Source organism: Vulpes vulpes, chromosome 3, assembly GCF_048418805.1.
Source record: "Vulpes vulpes isolate BD-2025 chromosome 3, VulVul3, whole genome shotgun sequence".
Lineage (NCBI taxonomy): Eukaryota > Metazoa > Chordata > Mammalia > Carnivora > Canidae > Vulpes > Vulpes vulpes.
Window position 1 is genome coordinate 136,493,506 of NC_132782.1, and position 18,275 is coordinate 136,511,780.

The 18,275-nt window shown below is 36.4% G+C and overlaps 1 protein-coding gene across 1 annotated transcript in view; it reads right to left on the reverse strand.

Annotated features, from left to right (window-relative positions):
• Positions 1-14,588, reverse strand: part of CLCA1 (chloride channel accessory 1) — a 29,615-nt gene extending 15,027 nt beyond the window's left edge. Inside the window, exons 1-5 of the mRNA XM_026004708.2 lie at positions 14,180-14,588; positions 9,775-9,915; positions 9,460-9,607; positions 6,977-7,082; positions 2,170-2,347 (exon numbers count right to left, since the gene is read on the reverse strand). Coding sequence (XP_025860493.1) covers positions 2,170-2,347; positions 6,977-7,082; positions 9,460-9,607; positions 9,775-9,915; positions 14,180-14,341 — 735 coding nt within the window. The 5' untranslated portion in view covers positions 14,342-14,588. The remainder of the gene's footprint in view (positions 1-2,169; positions 2,348-6,976; positions 7,083-9,459; positions 9,608-9,774; positions 9,916-14,179) is intronic.
• Positions 14,589-18,275: the final 3,687 nt, after the last annotated feature.

Genomic DNA, 18,275 nt, shown 5'->3' on the forward strand with positions numbered 1-18,275 from the left:
TGTCCCACCAGCTCCTCAACTTTCATGTGCTCATAACTGAACTTACCACTTTTCCTTTAACTCTACTCCTCCTCATGTATTTTCTAACTCGATGTCACTACTATTCACCCAGTCACTACATCAGGAAATCTATCTTCTTCCTTCTACAAAGTAACCAAGATCCATCTATTTCACTATCTCTCCAGTTCGTCATCTTTCTCCTTCTCCATTGGAATCTTCATAGTTCAAGCCCTCATGGTCCCTTCCTCAGACTATTTTGGTCTGTTATCTGCCTTTTTCATTTGCTTGCTCTCCAAACTGGTCCACTCCACAGCATCCAGAAACATTTTCTTTCTTACTCCTGTACTCAAGACCCTTTGGTATCTCCTCATTGCTCACACACTGTCATCTGGACTGCTTCACATAGCAAGCAGCAATCTCCATGATTTAGATTTTGCTTCACTCTCCATCCTCACTCTGGCTGTGCATTCCAAGTCTCTAATATCCCTCTATTGTAATCCATAAATTTTCAAACTTGCCTTGTTTTATATCTCTGTATTTTTGCTCATGGTTCTCACTTTGTCAAGGAATTCCTCTTCCTCTATCTTCTGAGTTGTGAACTTAACCTTCATGTTTTGCCCAAAAGGTCATTTTCAAAATGTTTTTTCATTTCCTACCTTCCCCTCAAAGAACTTCTATTCAACCCTCTGGTTTCACAGTACCCTACAGATACTTTAGTAAGACCCCTTTAAGATTGTTAATACACTATAAGCCCATCTATGGCAGAAAATAGTCTCATTAAATTTTGCTTCCTCAAAACTTGGTTCAGTATCTGACACATAATAAAAGTTCAATATAAGTTTGTTGTTTTTTGAGTGACCCTAAAATCTGCATGTCAGTTTTTCTTTTAACCTATAAAAGGGCAATAGTTATTACTGAATTACATGAGAACATGGAATAGGGTCCTTACTAACACAGTCAATAAATGAGTTTCCTCCCCTTTTTCTTAAGCATGAATATCTCTAGCATTCGGGGGATTAAAAAAGGAGCCACAGTATGCAAAGAATGTATAACCTCATTCCTCCTCTTAGACTATTATTCACAGTATTAGCACTCAATTAAAAATCCTAAAAATTCAGGATTCTAGAAATTTAGAAAGTAATCATTAGCTGCAAAACACTTATTTTTCTCTTCATTTGCATATCCCAGGTGATTTGGGCTGTTTCCATAACATCATACATAAGGCTCTATTTTAGCCAGAGATCTGAAACACATATAAACTGCGGACAAAGATTCCCAAATCTGTGCATCAAACTTAACTTTGTAGTTAATTTAAAACACATAATCTGGGGCCCCTGTTGAAAGTTTCTGAGTAAATCTAGAAACGGACTGCAAAACCAGACTGAAGGATGGGACTTTTGAACCATGTACATCACATTTTTAAAACTTATACCACGTTTTTATTGACAGACTCTTACAAGTTACTTTAACCTCATTCCAAAAGGAAAACATAATTTTATGTAAGAGACTAAAAAGGAAGAGAGTTGCCCCACAAAGTGTCTCCACTGACTTTAGTCTGTAATTAACTGATACATTTAGGTTTAGTTTGTGCAAATTTGCTGGTATTGTATATTTAGCATTAATAAGGATAATCTGTTGAGTTTGTTTTATGACCTGTTGGTCATTAAAAAAAAAAACATTAAGAAGTATTTTAAAGTCACTTAAAACTATTAAAACCATGTACAAACTCCTTACAGGCATCAATACTCTTAAAAAGATAGAAAATTTTAGGTAACAACCCAAAGCAAATATTCAGGCTGAAAATATTTCAGGCTGCTGATCATGTCCTTTTTAAGAAATAAAAAAAAAGTGTCTGATCCTCTTGGGTAAATTTATTATTTAACTAAGAGTTTTTGTGCTTGTCTGCCTTTAAGGATATTTGAAGTAATACTCAGCAATGAAACTATAAGCTTGTGGGAGGAAGATAATGGAGCCCTAAGAATGGACCTAAGGAAGGGGTAGGGGAAAGATAAGACTTTATCCCTGATTTTGTACTCCCAGCTTGTCCCACAGAGAATCAGCTGCTTACTGGTGATTTCCTAAATTTGATCCTTTCTTGTAGTGATTGGGGGATAAGAACTTCACTAAATTCATAAATGCCAAGAAAAAAAAAAAGAACAGGGTACTTACAGAATCAATACTTTGCGAAAACATTATGGAAGCCGGCTCAGTCTGCCTGTCATAAGGTATGAACTCACATCCTTCTTCATAGAGCCCTGTTACTTTGTCGAGTTTGCATGATTTGGTGATACAGCTGCCCCCCTGACACTTCTTTATCACATTTTTGCCACTAATACCTGCTGAACATCTGAAAACATATTAAGGTTAGATGTTTAGGTGCTGTAATCATTTCAGAGGGCTAGACTCTGTGGTCAGGTTGTTCTGATATCTACAATTTTCTCTTATAATTCAATGAACAAATAAATATATCACCTTAAATAGTAAAATTATTAAATTCACATCAGAGTCATTTTTAATTGGCAAAAAGTATTTGAAAGGTTCCCAAAATGGTATCAGAATTTGTTTCTATGCAGCGGAAAAGTTAAGTCTGGCTTATGACTGCTATCAGAATTAATAAAGATCCAAGTACTTAGCCACCTCCTCATCTAGAACACTCATTCCTAGAAAATCAGGAGCTCTCTTTTGTTTCCATTTAGTTTATATCATACAATTTTTGCATAGTTCTTGTATGTTCATAGATATTTTGGATTTTTCCTTCTATTATATGCTTCTGAGTTTGTGGCTACTATATATAAGTGGACTGCTTTTACCATGTATTTTATTTTTTGAGTATATAAACAATATATGAACACTATAGGAAATTTGGAAAATAGCAAGTGTCTAAAGAAGAAAAGAATCATGTCCCACCATCAGAAATAAAGCTACTTTTAACATGTTGAAGTATTTTCTTCTGTACATATCAGCATAACATTGCACATAAAGTTTTGCTTCCTGCTTTTAAAAAACTTAGCATGTTAGTATATTTAACATTTTAACATATTATTATATTTTATAATATCTTTCAAAATGTGATTTTAATATCTGTATGTTTTGATACTATAATATGAATCTAGTCTAATTTCTTGATTTGCTTTCCCCCCCAATTTGTCAATACTAAAAGTAAAACTTCAGTGAATTAATAAAATTTCACATAAAGTTTTATACTGTTTCCAAGTTTGCTGCATGATTGATTCCCAGAGTAAAAGTTTGAACATTTTAAAGTCTGTTGATACAGCCCATCCTATCATTTTTCTTAAAATGGATTTTTAAATATGAAATTGGATCAAAAAATAGGAAACATTTTATAGATTTTATGTGTCATCAAATTGCTTTCCAGGAAAGGTGTACCAGTTCATGCCTCTAAGAGCCATCTGTGAGAATACTCATCACACCATGAGTAACCTCACTTACTAGGTCATAAGCGATTCTCATCTTTGTCGAATTTGCACCTCTTTATAACTAGTAAGTCTGAACATTTATTATCTGTTTATTGGCCATTTTTATTTCCTCTCTTGCGAGTAATTTATTATTCTTCAGCGTCCATTTTTCTATTAGGGTATTGCTGTTTTCCTTCTGGTTTTTAGAAGTTCTTTTTGTGTTGAAATACTAAGCTCTTAAAAGCCTGGTTTCTTAATTTTTGTAAATACTTTGTTCTGTTTTTAGCTTTTTAGTTTGTTTGATTTTTGTACAACAAAAATTCTAATGCATATGTTGCCAAATTTATTATTTTTTTAGAATAAAAATGAATGATATCTTTTTCCGACTCTTGAATGCATAGAAAGACCTTCACTATATAATATAAGAGTTCAATACTTATTAATATTCATCTAGTTTTTCTTATTCATTTTATCTAATGAGTCTAACCAGTTGGAAGGGGGTCTATTAGTTTTTTTCCCTACACAGTTAAAAATTGTCCTGATATCTTAAGAAATTCTGTCCTTCCTCATAGCTTTGTAATTCTAGCTGTATTAAATTATTATACATGTGTCTGTCAGTCCACATTGTTTTAAGTAATGTAGCTTTAGAGTATATTTAAAATTCAATAAGTAGAATTCCCCTTTATTATTATTATTATTTTTAAAATGTGTTCTTAGCATTTTAACTAGTTTCATAAAACCTATATATTTATTTGGGTTGAATTTACTTACATCTTCCATGAATTAAAAGGCTCCCAGATTATCCTGATATTCTTTTAAATCCTTTAGAAAGATTTTGTTGTTTTCTTCTAACATGATTTTTACATTGGTTAGAGTTTCCCCTACTTTTAAAAATTATTTTATTTGTTTATTAGGTTTTTATTTTAATTAATTGTGCTTATTATGACAAGTGTACTCCTCAATCCTCATCACCTATTTCACTTCTTCTCCCACCTCCTTCCTCTCTGGTAACCATCAGTTTGTTCAGTTAGTTAAGAGTCTGCTTCTTGGTTTATCTCTTTCTTTTTTTCTCCTTTGTTCATTTCTTTTGTTTCTTAAGTTCCACATATGAGTGAAATCATATGGCATTTGTCTTTCTCTAACTTACTTCACTTAACATTGTACTCTCTTGATCCATTCATGTGGTGGAAAATGTCAAGATTTCATTCTTTCTATGGCTGAATAGTATTCTATTTATGTATATATAAATCACATCTTCTTTACCCATTCATCTATTGATGGACACTTAGGTTGCTTCCATAACTTGGTGTTATAAGTAATGCTGCAATAAACATAGGAGTACATATTTGCCCTTGAATTGGTGTTTTGCTTTCTTTGAGTAAATACCCAGTAGTGCTATTGCTAGGTCATAGGGTAGCTCTATTTTTAACTTTTTGAGGAAACTTCATACTGTTTTCCAGTTTGCATTCCCACCAACAGTACCACCAATACTTGTTGTTTCTTGTATTTTTTATTTTAGCTATTCCAACAGGTATGAGGTGTATCTCTCCCCTTTTATTACTCTCTTGAATGGAATATTGTTTTCCATTATATTTTTGAACTAGTTATTGTTAATCTATGGAAAGGCAATTTGAATATTCATTTTATATCTGATCACCTTATTGACTTCTTTTGTTAATTTTAATTTCTATTTATTTCCTTTGATTTTCTAAGTGGACTACATCTCACCTGCCTAAAAGCAATTTTCTCTCCTTTTTGAGTTAGCAGCCCCTCACATACACTTTTTTCAACATCTTCAGCTTAAAGTGTTACTGCACTGACTACAACTTTCTAAACAAGGTTAGATAACTCTGTTAATAGTGGTCATCCTTATTCCTGGGAATGTCTCTAGCATTTCCCGATTAAATATGAAAGGCTGTTGGCTTTCAGTTAATGTTCTGTATTATATTAAGGAAGTAACCTTCTACTGTGGGCAGTACTGCCATTTTTAAAATTGCTTCTAGGCCTTCAAAGCAATAAAAATATTTGAAAGATAAGAAGCAATAAATATTATTAATATGTTATAATTAAATTTCTTGTTAAGAAGACATGGTGATCATGTCAGCTTTGCTAATGTTATCTGTGGAAGAATATGCTGTATATGTAGATATGTTAGAATATATCTAGAAAGGACTATATACTAATCAGCTTTTCTCTTGAGGGACTATATAGTGTCTGGAAACTTAGAAAAGAGAAGTGGAAAATGCAGGTGTTGAGTTTGGGATAGAATCCACTGGGTGAGACTGGAAAGGTCAATCCAACATATGATCACATCAGGGAAGGGCCCCTGGTCTGTGGTCTATGAGATGCACATGGAATAAGCTAAAGGAATCAGTACTATGTCTAGTTCTAGGAGGCACTTAGTGTCTATGCCTGAAATGATGTAACAATGAGGGACAATATAACGGAAGTGGACCTCGCTAGCAGGGTTTGAATGTAGTAAAGAAAGGCAAAGTGGAAAGAAGTAATGCTCCTGTGGGAGAGATGGGAAGCCAGGGTTGAGTGCTGAGTCCAATTCAGCTCCCCTGGGAAACAGATGCACCAACTAGACAGTAATTGAACCAAATCTTAGTGCCTCCCCTTAAACAGCCATCAGGTAAGCAGAACTGCAAGCAGAAGTATAGAGGAGTGTTGTACCAAATTCTATCTTTAAAGGAGAGGTTGTTGTTTTTAAACTTGGGCATACATGTGCAAGGTTATCAAACTTTTGAGAACCTATTAGAATAATTATTTTCTTCTTTACTCAATATACTGTATTACTTAGTTACCCAATATCACAGCACTTTTGGATATCCTACTTGGCTTTAGTATGTTTAATAGTCCCTTAATTCTGCCAAATGTAATTAGCTATCCTTTTATTTAAAATATTTTTAGAAAACTGTACCTATGGAATTCTTTTTATGCCACCTGTCAGATTTTAGTATCCGAATTATGCTAGCTCTTTCAGGTAAATTGGAAAGTTCTCTGTCTTTTATGTTTGTACTAAAGCAGTTTATATTCACTGAAATTGAATTTACCCATAAAAATAATGGCAGTCAAGAGTACTTTCCAAGTATTCAGTTAGCTTTCTATTGATACCATGGAAAATTTAATTTGAATTGGGATAAATTTTGGTTTTTAAAAAATATTTGGATTGTCATTCATATAAGTTCCACAGTCCCTCTCAGGCCCGTTCATACTGATGAAGTCCACATAGATATCATTCTGTTCTCATTAGATTTGTTTATGTCCCTGATTCTGATATAGGAAGATGGAGACTTTGACATAGCACCTATGGATTTCTTACAGTTGCACACACAGGCAAGTGATTTGTAGCTACAGAGTAGAGAATTCAACTAATTGAAGCACTTATAAAATGAATAAAAGTGGCAGGTTTTTTGGAAGCTGAAAAAGAAAGCACTAAGAATAAAATAGAGATAAAAATAAGACAAAAAGCTTGATGTTTTTAAGGTCATCAATTCATGAAAAAATTGGTTGCAATTTAAAATACTTTGGGAAAAGTTATATCAAAATATACATACCTTACTGCTTCTTTTTTTCCGTTGGATAAATAAAATTTCTGGTCATTATTGTACTCATCATATACTCCCCATCGTAGATGAGCCCATTCATGGACAAAGACCCTTTCTGTGAGAAAATATTTTAAATACTTGATTACAATGAGAATGATAAAATTATCTTCTTACACTGGGAGAAAGTAATTTTTCTGAACATCATTATGCTTTGCTATGTTAATTTTTTTCACTTAAAAGTTTTATTTCCTTTGAAAAATTTAATGACAATTGCACATTTCTTTAAAATACAACACTTATTTTGGCTCATCAACTGTTAATTAGGGACTAGTTAAGTGTCAAGCAGTTACTTATACAAAGAAGCTTGTCCTTACACAGCTCATGGTCCAGCAGATGACACAAATGATCAGATAACTATAACCCCTAGTGATCTAAGTGTAATGATGGAAGTCAATGCAGGCTGCTGTGGGAGCCAGAGGCATTCACAGGTCAGCTTGGGCATCATCCTGAATATGTCCTTCTCCATCATGCCTCATATCTGGTTAACCCTCAAGGTCTGACTATCACACCTCTGCCCTTTTGCTTTGACCTAGTCTCATCTTTCCAGTCTTACTGCCACCTACTCCTGAATCATGGCAATAGCCACCCAATTGGCCTTCAAATCTCTAATCTTCAGTGGCACCGCTTTGGTGCTCAGGTGAAGTCTAGCTTCTCAACATGGCATACATGGTTCCTGATGATCCAGATGCTAATCCTCTCTATAGCCTCTTAGTGTTCTATAGCCTCTCTATATATTTCTTAGTGTTCTTCATCCACTTCCAAAATTCTATAATAACAGTGAATTCCTTTTACTTCCTGGAGTCACACCATGCTCTTGCTCATCTCTTGTTCTTTTCATATATTTTTCCTCTGGCTTACAATACTCCCTTCCTCTCTCTGTCTAGATAACTCCTATTCTTCTTTCAAAATCAGGCTTATATCTACCTAGAAGCATTCTCTGACATCCTCAAACTAGTCCAGATACCCCCTCCTTTGCACTTCCATTGTATTCCATTGTGGCACTTATCATATTATATTTTCATTGCTGCTTACATACTGATCTCTCACATTAGACACTTGTCTCCATAAAAATGGACACCATGACTTCTTTATTGTCTTGCCTTGGCAAATAGTGCCTAGAACTTAATAGGCACTCAGTGAGTATTTGTTAAATTTGCATGAATCTTAATGACTTGTAGTCAGCTCAGTTTTTCTGGAATGTAAATTCCTAAGTGGGGTGAATTTGGACGATTTTATGAGAAGGTGCAAGACCTAGACTCTCACATTCAAGACTTAGACTATTCTGTCAGTGCTGGGGGACAACTGATGGCTTCTTAAATGGAAGAGAAGGTTGTGGGAGAGCAGGCATGGAGTCACAGTACAGAAAGGAGAGATTATAAAGGAATGACATTATATGTGATGACCATGATGGCTGAGGTGGGCTCAGGAGTGGGATGGGGAAGTTAGGTAAATCAGTTCAACACACAGTGAGCCATACTTTGGGAATTTTCTGGTCATTATGGAGTTGAAATGGAGTGTTGTACAAGAACAACAAAGAGGTACATTTGTCTGACACCTCTTTCTCATAAGGTCTGTAAGTGCTCTAGTGTATTTGAGGGTGGAGTATGGAGGTGCTAGCACTTTTTTGTTTGTTTTCTCTGCCTTGCCTATTTAAATGAAGGAAATCAAACTGGTTCTAATCTTCTCAAGATTGTAAAGAAACTTAGAACTAGTTATTAGTTAACCTAATTATCTAAAACTAATCATATTTCATTATACTTGGAAAGTACATATTCTGTATACTCTTCTGCTTGTTTCTTTTAATATTTTCTCCAAAGATTGCTGTAAATAGCTCATGTGGGAATGATAGTTAATTTTGTGAAGGAAAATTGAACTTTGTCTTTAGTCATGGGTTTTAGAGCGCTGAACTGCAAGATATCTCTGGTAATCAAAGTGTGGTCCAGTATCAGAATCATTTGGGAGCTTATTAAAAATGCAGATTCTTGAGTCCCATCCCACACCTACTCAACAGAATCTGCATTTTAACAATCCATTTAGGATTTGAATGCACAGAAGTCTGAGAGCACTGTACATCTCCGCCATTTCATGGCTATGACCTGAGTTGCAGGCAGGTGGTTTAATTTGTTCAAGTGTTTCCCTCTACAGATCCATAGAAACCTAATACTACATATCAAACTACCTTACAGTTATTATCTCATACAAATATTATTCAATAACAATCTCTAAAAATTAAAAAATACTGATTTACATGTATGATAAATATGAAAAAATTAAATTTTAAATGAAAAATGCACTATTCTGAATCCCCATCTTAAGCAAAAGAAAGTTATAATAGCTTACTTTGCTTATATGTGCTTACTTAGATCATGTTCTACTTTGAACATAAAATAAACTGTGAGAAATATAGCAGAATAGTTTCTCTCTACCCCTACCTTGTGGCCCATATTGAGAAAACTTTTTTCCTGCTAGGAAGTCAAGAGTGAAATGAATCCTTTCACCCTTTTCTCCACAGTGTCCCATTTGCTCCGTGTACGGTTCATCATTACCTAGGGGATTCTGCTCAGCAACTAGAACATCAGCCTGAAATTTAAGAAAAAGTCATTATTACAAAAGTTTAGCAAATGAATTGACCTTATTCACACAGGAGTATTTTGAAACAATTTCATTTGATTCTAGAATATTTTGATGAAAAAAATCTGAATCAAGAGTATGAACTTGAATTTGAAAAAAGAACTTGGTATTCTTACATTTTTGTAGGTCTCGAGTTTTGGTCTCACATACTCAGGTTTTGTCTTCCATTTTTCAGGAATCAAAATGGCAACATTTTTGAAATAGAATCTTTTTTCTGTGGCTTCAAACAGATATGGAGATGCCTGGGTCACCATGTCCTGGGAAAACAGAAAACTTAAATAACCAGCACAATTATGGCAGAAAATAGGCAAAACTACCCATCATTCAAATTTACATCTTTTTTTCCTGTTTCCAAAGACTAGTTATTGATCAAAATGGGAAGGGGAAATATGGAATTACCTTTTATTAGTAATAATAGTTAACCTTTTCTGAGCATTTCCCAAATGCTGTGGATCACAGTGTAGTGGTTGACAATGCAGACTCCAGAGGCAAACATTAATTCTGGCTCCACCACTTATGGTAGGACATTGGACAATTTCCTCAAGCCTTTCTGAACCTCAGTTTTTACATGTATAGAGTGGAAAATATTCTACTGACTAGCTCATAAAGTTGTCGTGAGGACCAAACCAAGTCAAAAAAGAACTTAGAAAAAGCACAAGTGCTTATGAAATATTAGCTATTGGTTTCATTTCATTTGCTTTTTTAAAGGTCAATAAACCTGTAAGGAGAAACTGACAATTAGAGAGTAGAGGTCTCAAAGTCACACATCAAGTAGTACTGGGAGAGACACTGAAATTAAAATGGGCATGACTCAGCACTGCTGACTCCTGTAATAATTTGGGGGTTAACTAAATGTTATGAGAGCATTTATTTTTAGTAGAGTACCAGGTGTTCAGTATAAGGAAGTGGCATAATTAATTTCTCTTCAAGTTACACCTAACTTTATGTCTGTAAGATGAAAGAGCTAGAGTGTTAAATTATAAAGCCTCAGCAGATTCCCTGAGTTGTTTCATGACAAGATAGTGGAAGGGGGTATTATATGAGATTTATTATGCAAAGGGGCACTGGGTCTACTAGGACTGAAAAAGTGCAAAAGTGAGTATAGATAGAAAAGAGGGCTGAAGACTGAGCCCTGATGCCCCCAGCATTTAGAGATGGGGTGAGGAGGAGCCCATCAAAGGAGCTCAGGGAGCAGCAGGTGTATGAGTAAGAAATGAAAAAGCACTTTAAGAAGAGGAGGGTCCTTATTGGTGTCTAATGCTACTGACTGATCAAGTATGGTAAGGACTAAGAACTGAACAATGGAGTTAGCAACCCGAGTGATCCACTTTAGTGGAATAGAGACGATAGCTCCATATGAGTGAGTTAAAAAGAATAGGAGATGAGGAAGCAGAGGTGATGAATAAGTTCAATAAGGTTTTCTATAAATTAAAGAGGAATGGAGAAATGAAGAAGTAGCTGAAGGAGGACTTCAGGGCAACGGGGTTTTGTTTTGTTTTGTTTTTTAAGTGGGAACTATTATATGTATGTGCTAATGGAAAAAAAAATCACCAGATATGTAAAAAGAAAAAGGATTGTTGCAGGAGCAAAGTCCTTGCTGGAGCAGACCAGGGTGACTAGGCTCAGGTGCCTGGTGAGGTTGGCCTTAAGGAAGCAGGACTCTTGCATTGGTGCAGGAGTAACTCCTTTTCTGCCATTTCCTAACAGGATTAACTTGGGGAATTTATTTTATCTCTAAGAGCCTCAGTTTCTCTCTTTTCAGATAGTGAAAATAATGGTGAGCTGGAGAGCTTTCTAAAAGTTCTTGTAATGAATTGCATTTCCTTCTTCCCCAAAAGCCAGATTTTTAACAATCACTAGGAGAATTTAACATTGTATAATTTTAAAAAATAAAAACACTTAGTCAAAATCATCAAAAAAGTCAAAAAGTAGGTACGAAACTTCCTACATTAGAGTATTATATCACAAATTGACTTGTGAAATGTGAATTTTCAGTATCTCCTGGAAGAATTAAGCAGCATGAAATGCTCTTGTCTTCCATATTTTAATAGAAAAATTAATAAAGGATCTTTGCTTTGGCATCTGTTCCAGATTTTGAAAAGGTGACTTCATATCCAAATAGGCATTTAAACTTGAAGTTCGGAGAAAATTGAGGATAACAGTATATAGGACCTTTATAAGGTAATTCCTTAAGGACAAGGATAGTATATTGTTCATCACTAGATTCCTGGTACTGACATAGTGTAAATGCTCTGTAAATATTTGTCGGATGAATGAGTGAATTGGTTATGATGAGTGGTAAGCTGTCCAGGAATGCCAACACAGGAGGTACCTGGGGTCCCATGCATTGAGGAGACCCCAGACTACTCCAATTGTCCGATTGTGCATCTTTCGTGTGTGTGTGTGTGTGTGTGTGTGTGTGTGAGAGAGAGAGAGAGAGAGAGAGAGAGAGAGAGAGAGAGAGAGAGAGAGAGAGAGAGAACACAGGGTTTCTCCCTGACTCGCATTCCCACCTCCTTTTGCTTCTGGAACTACTACTACTGTGCGGTGAAGGTGCAGTGGCTAGGACTGCTGCAGCGCCATCTGCCGGTCCTGTAGGTGGTAAAATGGGGACTGTTGCTGAAGCCTGTATTTAAGAGCTGATGTAGAGACTTCTGTCCCCACAAGGGCGGGAAGGACAAAATCCTCTCAGAAAGTGGAGAGTGAGGGATGTCCAGGAAAGGCAGTAAAGCCCACAGTGAGGTCCCTCAACCCTGCAGATCGGGAACATCAAATAGGGAAGAACCCACTTTTATGAACTACTGAGAAACACTGAGCACACTGATTGCCCTTAAAAGTGTTCCTTTTACAGAGAAGATGTGGAAACCAATTTATCTTATAGCCCATGCATTTGGGACTTGTAAGAAAGACAATTTAATAATTGTAGTGAGAAGCACATTTCTCAGGAGAAAAACCCCCAAAGATAGTAAGTGAAAGCATTTTGAAAGCTCTAAGGCACCTATAAAGACAAATGAGCATTGCCATTCAAGATAAGGCATCTGGGTCCTCCTCCTGGCATTTCCTGAGCCCTACTAACTGTCCAGCCAGAGATGGTAACAGTGGAGGCCACATTTTTCTTTCACACTTTGTTGCTCCAAGTGGCTGCGTCACTTTTGCTCATGCCTTTTCTAAATTTAGAGGTAATTAAAAATTTACCCAAGGTTTCTGATACTGAGAGATTTCAAAAGGTGAATTTCTCTTTCACCAATGGTGGTAAACCTGATAGTCTTCCAGTTAAACAGGTAAGCTTCTCCTCCCCCATCAACTGCTGCATTTCTCCAACCCCAAACTACTCTTGGTGATAGAGACGGTTCTCCCTCAAACTTCATCTTTCTGGCCTTGCTTCTGCTTGGAGCAAAGAACCTTTGGGAGTGATCTTTGGAGCCCTTGTACTATTAACTTCTGAGCTCACACTCAGGAATTTTGCCCAGAAACAAGCTTTAGTCCATCTGGCTTGGTTAAGAGAAACATTTTCTATCTAGAAGGATTAAAAGTGGGACTGGCTATTGATGACTCTGCCTACCATTTATTGAGCTCTTAGAATGCATTAGACGCGATGCATATATTTTTGAAGTTTTTTCTTTTTAATTTTTGGAATAATTTTAGGCTTATAGAAGACATGAAAAAATTAGAGTTCGCATATTCCCTTCACTCAGCTTCCCTTATATTCATGCATTGCTAAATTTAATCCTCACAAAGTCCTATGAGAAAGGTACTTATTATTATTCCCATTTTATGACTAACACTTTTGCTCTTTTCACAATACTGCTTCTGAATGTGCTACAGCCCTTTATAAGGCATTTCCTTCTTATTCTTAGCTGTTTGCTCTTGCACATGACCTCTCTAATCTCTCCACCTTACAGTAGTTAGATGCTCTGCTGGAACAGGAAGACTGAGTCTTCTTCCCTAGTTTTTCCTTCCCCCCCATAGGAGAAATAACAAGAGAGATGAGGCCTCCCAGCAGCCCTGAGAGGGTTACTTGCATTGGGGCTGGTAAAATGCACAGTTTCCTTTTATTGGAAGGGTCAGGATTGTTCTTAAATCAGAGATTTGCATCCTGAGATCCTAATAACATACAAGGGAGTTAAAATTAAGAGAATAAAAGAATTTGATATAAGCCAATGGTAAAATCAAGCAAAGGAATTATCCTCCCCATATCTCACAATATCTGCCAAATGTAGCTGGCTCTACCTTAGTGTCAAACTAAATAGTTTTCAATGAAATTGTCCAGACCAAGTCATTTATTAAGCACCAACAATGTATCAAACTCTGAAATATGTGCACTGCATTTATTATCTTATCTGTCACAAGAATCCTTGTAGTTTAGTGTTATTATTTCCATTTTACAACTGAAGAAACAGGCTCAGACATGAAAATAATTTGCCAGTGTCACAAAGCCGAAGTTGAAGAACTCATGTTTGTTCTATCACAGCATTACACTTAATTTTTTTAAAGCGTGAATAATTATTATTTTGAACTTACCTTTATTTGTTGAATGATTGTTTCATCTTCTGGCACATTAGGGTCAATTGCTATGACAATGCCTTCATAACCATTATTATTCAGCTGAATGAGTGAATCACTCAGGGTCCCTTCCAGGAGATGAAGGACCAAGATGAAAACAGAACTCTTAAATGACCCCATTGCTGTACATCGCACTTTGATTTCTTCCTTGGAGAATGTTGCTTTTAGAGGTATCTTTCCATACCCCTATATATATATATAAATGAATATATAGACACACATTTTCCCAAGCTATCAGAGATGATTTATCACAGTATTTAACCCTTTGACCCAAAATTCTTTCACTATTGCATTTGTCTCCAATATAAGGAACTATAGCTTAGTCTCAAATTCTGTGTACTTACAAATATTTCATTTTGAAAGGATTATTAACCTTGCCTTCACCTGTGCCAGATGCTGGGAATGAGGGTGGGGAGCCCACATCCTGTTCCCTGGAGGGACTCACAGGTGACAAGCAGCTTGGCCATTGAAAGATGTTTACTTATTACAAATGTTTGCTGACCAGGGATACTGACCCACCCAACACCACCTTTCAAGCCTCACCTGCCCATGGAGGCCTGATTGTTCTATGCAGAACAGTGAGCATTCATTAAGCGTAAACTGTATACCCAGTTATCCTTCATAGTGGTCTTTTTTTTTTTTTTTTGTAATCCTCATTGATCTGGACATAGCTTCATTACTTCTTGGTGCTCCCTTAAACAATCATCCACTTACATCTAAAAAACATTAGAAAACAACATAGATATTATTGAATATTTTATAATGGAGAGAAAAGACAAAATTCATATCACTGTGCAAAGCAAACTCCCTCCAGTTTCCTCATCAGACTTCTATTTCTCTATTCTGTAGCTCCCATTGGTCAATATAATTAAAATTAACAACATTAAAACATTTTATTGAAACTAAATGTCTCTTAGAATATGAATTATGGACTGCCAGTTACTGCTCAGACTCTTTTAAGTTTGCCAACCCTCAGATGGAAACTCAAATTGATCTGCCATTTTTTTTAAAGATTTTATTTATTCATGACAGACACACACACACACACACACACAGAGATAGAGAGGCAGAGGCAGAGACACAGGCCGAGGGAGAAGCAGGCTCCATACAGGGAGCCCGATGTGGGACTCGATCCTGTGTCTCCAGGATCACACCCCAGGCTGAAGGTGGCACTAAACCGCTGAGACACCGGGGGCTGGCCTGATCCACCATTTAATTGTATTCAAATTACTTGAAATATCCCTTTATCCTTTGACTTCATTTTGTCTTTACATTGTAGTAAGCATCAATTTCACCTTGTCTGTCCCTTTTCTTTGACATTGGCTCGTGAAAATTAGATTAGTACTTGTAGCCAATAAATAGAACTTACTGCTTAAAGTACCTAATCTTTAAGTAATCCAAAGTGAAGTATTGAAACAGAGTGGAAATACTCAATTATAAAGTGGGTATCCTGACGATCTAAGTATGCTTTTACACAAAAATAACTTACTCAAATAAATGTATGCATTTATTATACATAAAAAATTTAGATCTAAAACATCTCACACTCCCAACTAAATATATGTCTTTCCTGGGTTCCCTAAAAAAACTGAGCCTTAGGCAAGCTTATGTGCTAGTAATTAGAGAATTTAACCCTAAAGCAGTGAGAATAAGGGAAAGGGAAAATAGGAGGAGGAGGAGTAACTGAGGTCCAGTGCACAGATGGAGCCAAGAAAATCTAAGAGGGTTCTGAGAAATTAATCCCCTTCAACGATGCAGACCCACTGTTGTCCTTCCATAATATTTACCTCCAATATTAGAGTGTAGAGTTTGCATTTGTGTGTGTGTGAGCACAAGCTATTTTGCTTTTTCTTTGAGAGGAAGCAGAAGTCCCATCATTCATAGAATCTCCTCCAAAGTGGTGGCCAATTGCACTCTCCTAAAATACCTAAAACAAGACAGTTATTAAAATAAATTAGTGTCTGCTGCTGGAGCTGATGTCAAGACTTGATCTTTTTTTTTTTTTTTTTTTTTTACCATCTTGATCTTAAAATAAGAGTCAGTTATTTTGTCAGCAAATGATTCATTCAGGAGTAATAGAGAACTATAATTTGGGGCATGCAAGCTATGGCAAAACCATAGGCAAGACCCCCCGCAAAAAAGGGGAAGGGAATATTATTTGAGGAAATTGGGACTGTTTTGAAGGAAAATCCATCCATTGGAGAAACTGTCTGAGTTGCGAGGTAGTTGATTTCTTGTAGGAGATGCCATGTGCATCTTTCCTTGTTGAGACCTGTAATGGATGATTCTTTCCTTTGACGATTCTCCGTTGGGGTCTATAATTGACAGTTCTTCCTGTAATTGTATGGTTCCCCCCTCTAGCCTCCCAATTCTGCTTTAGTAAAATTGTCCTATATTAATTTTCATAGCCAATATAGATGTTTATCCCCTTCTTTATCATCAATTTTCCTCACTTTTAGCCAGCATTTTGGCTGATCTGTATTGTTTGCTTGCCTTTTGGTGTAACCACAGCCTTCATTCGTGAGGGGTCAGAGCCCTTAGCTGCCCTGCCCTTATTGGATCGTGGCTTCTGCTGTTGTCTGTGACAGAGGTGTGACAGACCCAGTTTAGGCACTTTCCAGATTTACCTGACCTTCCCTGCTGACTGGGCCTTACCTGCTTGCTCAGTGGAGAGTCCATGCTGCTGCCATGACTGCCTCATCCTCATCTTCGTCTCATCTTCTCTGCCTCAGGGAGAGGGCCTAGTTTAGCATGGCCTCTACTGGGCTATATTGGCAGCTCCACTCTCTGGTGTCCAGCCTCAACAGATTCACAGAAGCTTTGGCTCAGATAAAGCATTGTAGCATGGCACGTGGGATCTGGCTTTGTTAGAGGCAGCCCAGATGGGCCATTTGACACAAACCAGAGGTGCAGGAGTTAGCACCCTGAGTGACAAATTGTGCCAAAGTTGCAAAGTATTTCCAGCATCCCAGAAGTGTCTTTTGTGCTCCCTTCTAGTCAGAAACCCCCAAACAGTCATCACTATTCTGACTTCCATTGCCACATAGATTAATTATACCTGTTTTTAGATTTTGTGTAAATAGAAACGCACAGCACATCCTCTTGTGTTTGGCTACTTTCATATAGTATTTGCTGCATGAAATTCAGTCATGTTGCATGCAGCAGCAACATATTTCTTTATCCAGTGTATTCCATTTTAAAAATATAGCACGGTTTGCTTACCAACTGCTGTTGATGAATATTTGGATTATTTCCTGTTTAGAACTATTGCAAATAAAACTATAAGCATTAATTTAGTTGAGTATACACCAGAGTGGAATTGCGGGGTCACAGGGTATACATTATATCTAATTTTATTTAGTTGATCTGCCAAACACTTTCCCAAGTGGTTTCACTGGCGGTTACACATTTCTGCCAGTATGTGGTACTGTCAGTCCTTATGATTTTAGCTACTCTAGTGGGAATGTAATCATACTGTACTATGATACAATATGCTTTAATATAATTTTAATGCTTTAATATATTTTTAAAGGATTCTGTTTATTTATTTTGGGGGGGGGAGGAGGAGAAAGCACAGAGGGAAAAATGAGAGGGAAAAGCAAACTTCCTGCTGAGCAGAGAGCCTGACATGGGGCTCACTCCCAGGACCCTGAGATCATGACCTGAATCAAAGGCGGACACTTAATCGACAGCCATCCAGGTGCCGCATGTACTCTGTTTTTAATTTGCATTTTCCCTGATGACTAATGTTGTTAAGCACCTTTTCAACTACTTTTGGTCATTTGGATGTCCTCTGTTATAAAGTGCCTATTAAAGTCTTTTTTGCCCAATTTTTAATAAGGTTGTCTTTTTCTTATTGATTTATAGTAGTTCTTTATATGTTCTAGATACTGAATCCTTTGTTGGATTTATGTATTGTAGATAACTTTTTCCAGTTTGTTGTTTGCCTTAATGGTGCCCTTGGATGAATAGAGAGTCTTAATTTTAATGGAGTCTAATTTAATCTTTTCTTTATGAGTAGTTGTTTTTTTGCATCATATTTAGGACAGCTTTT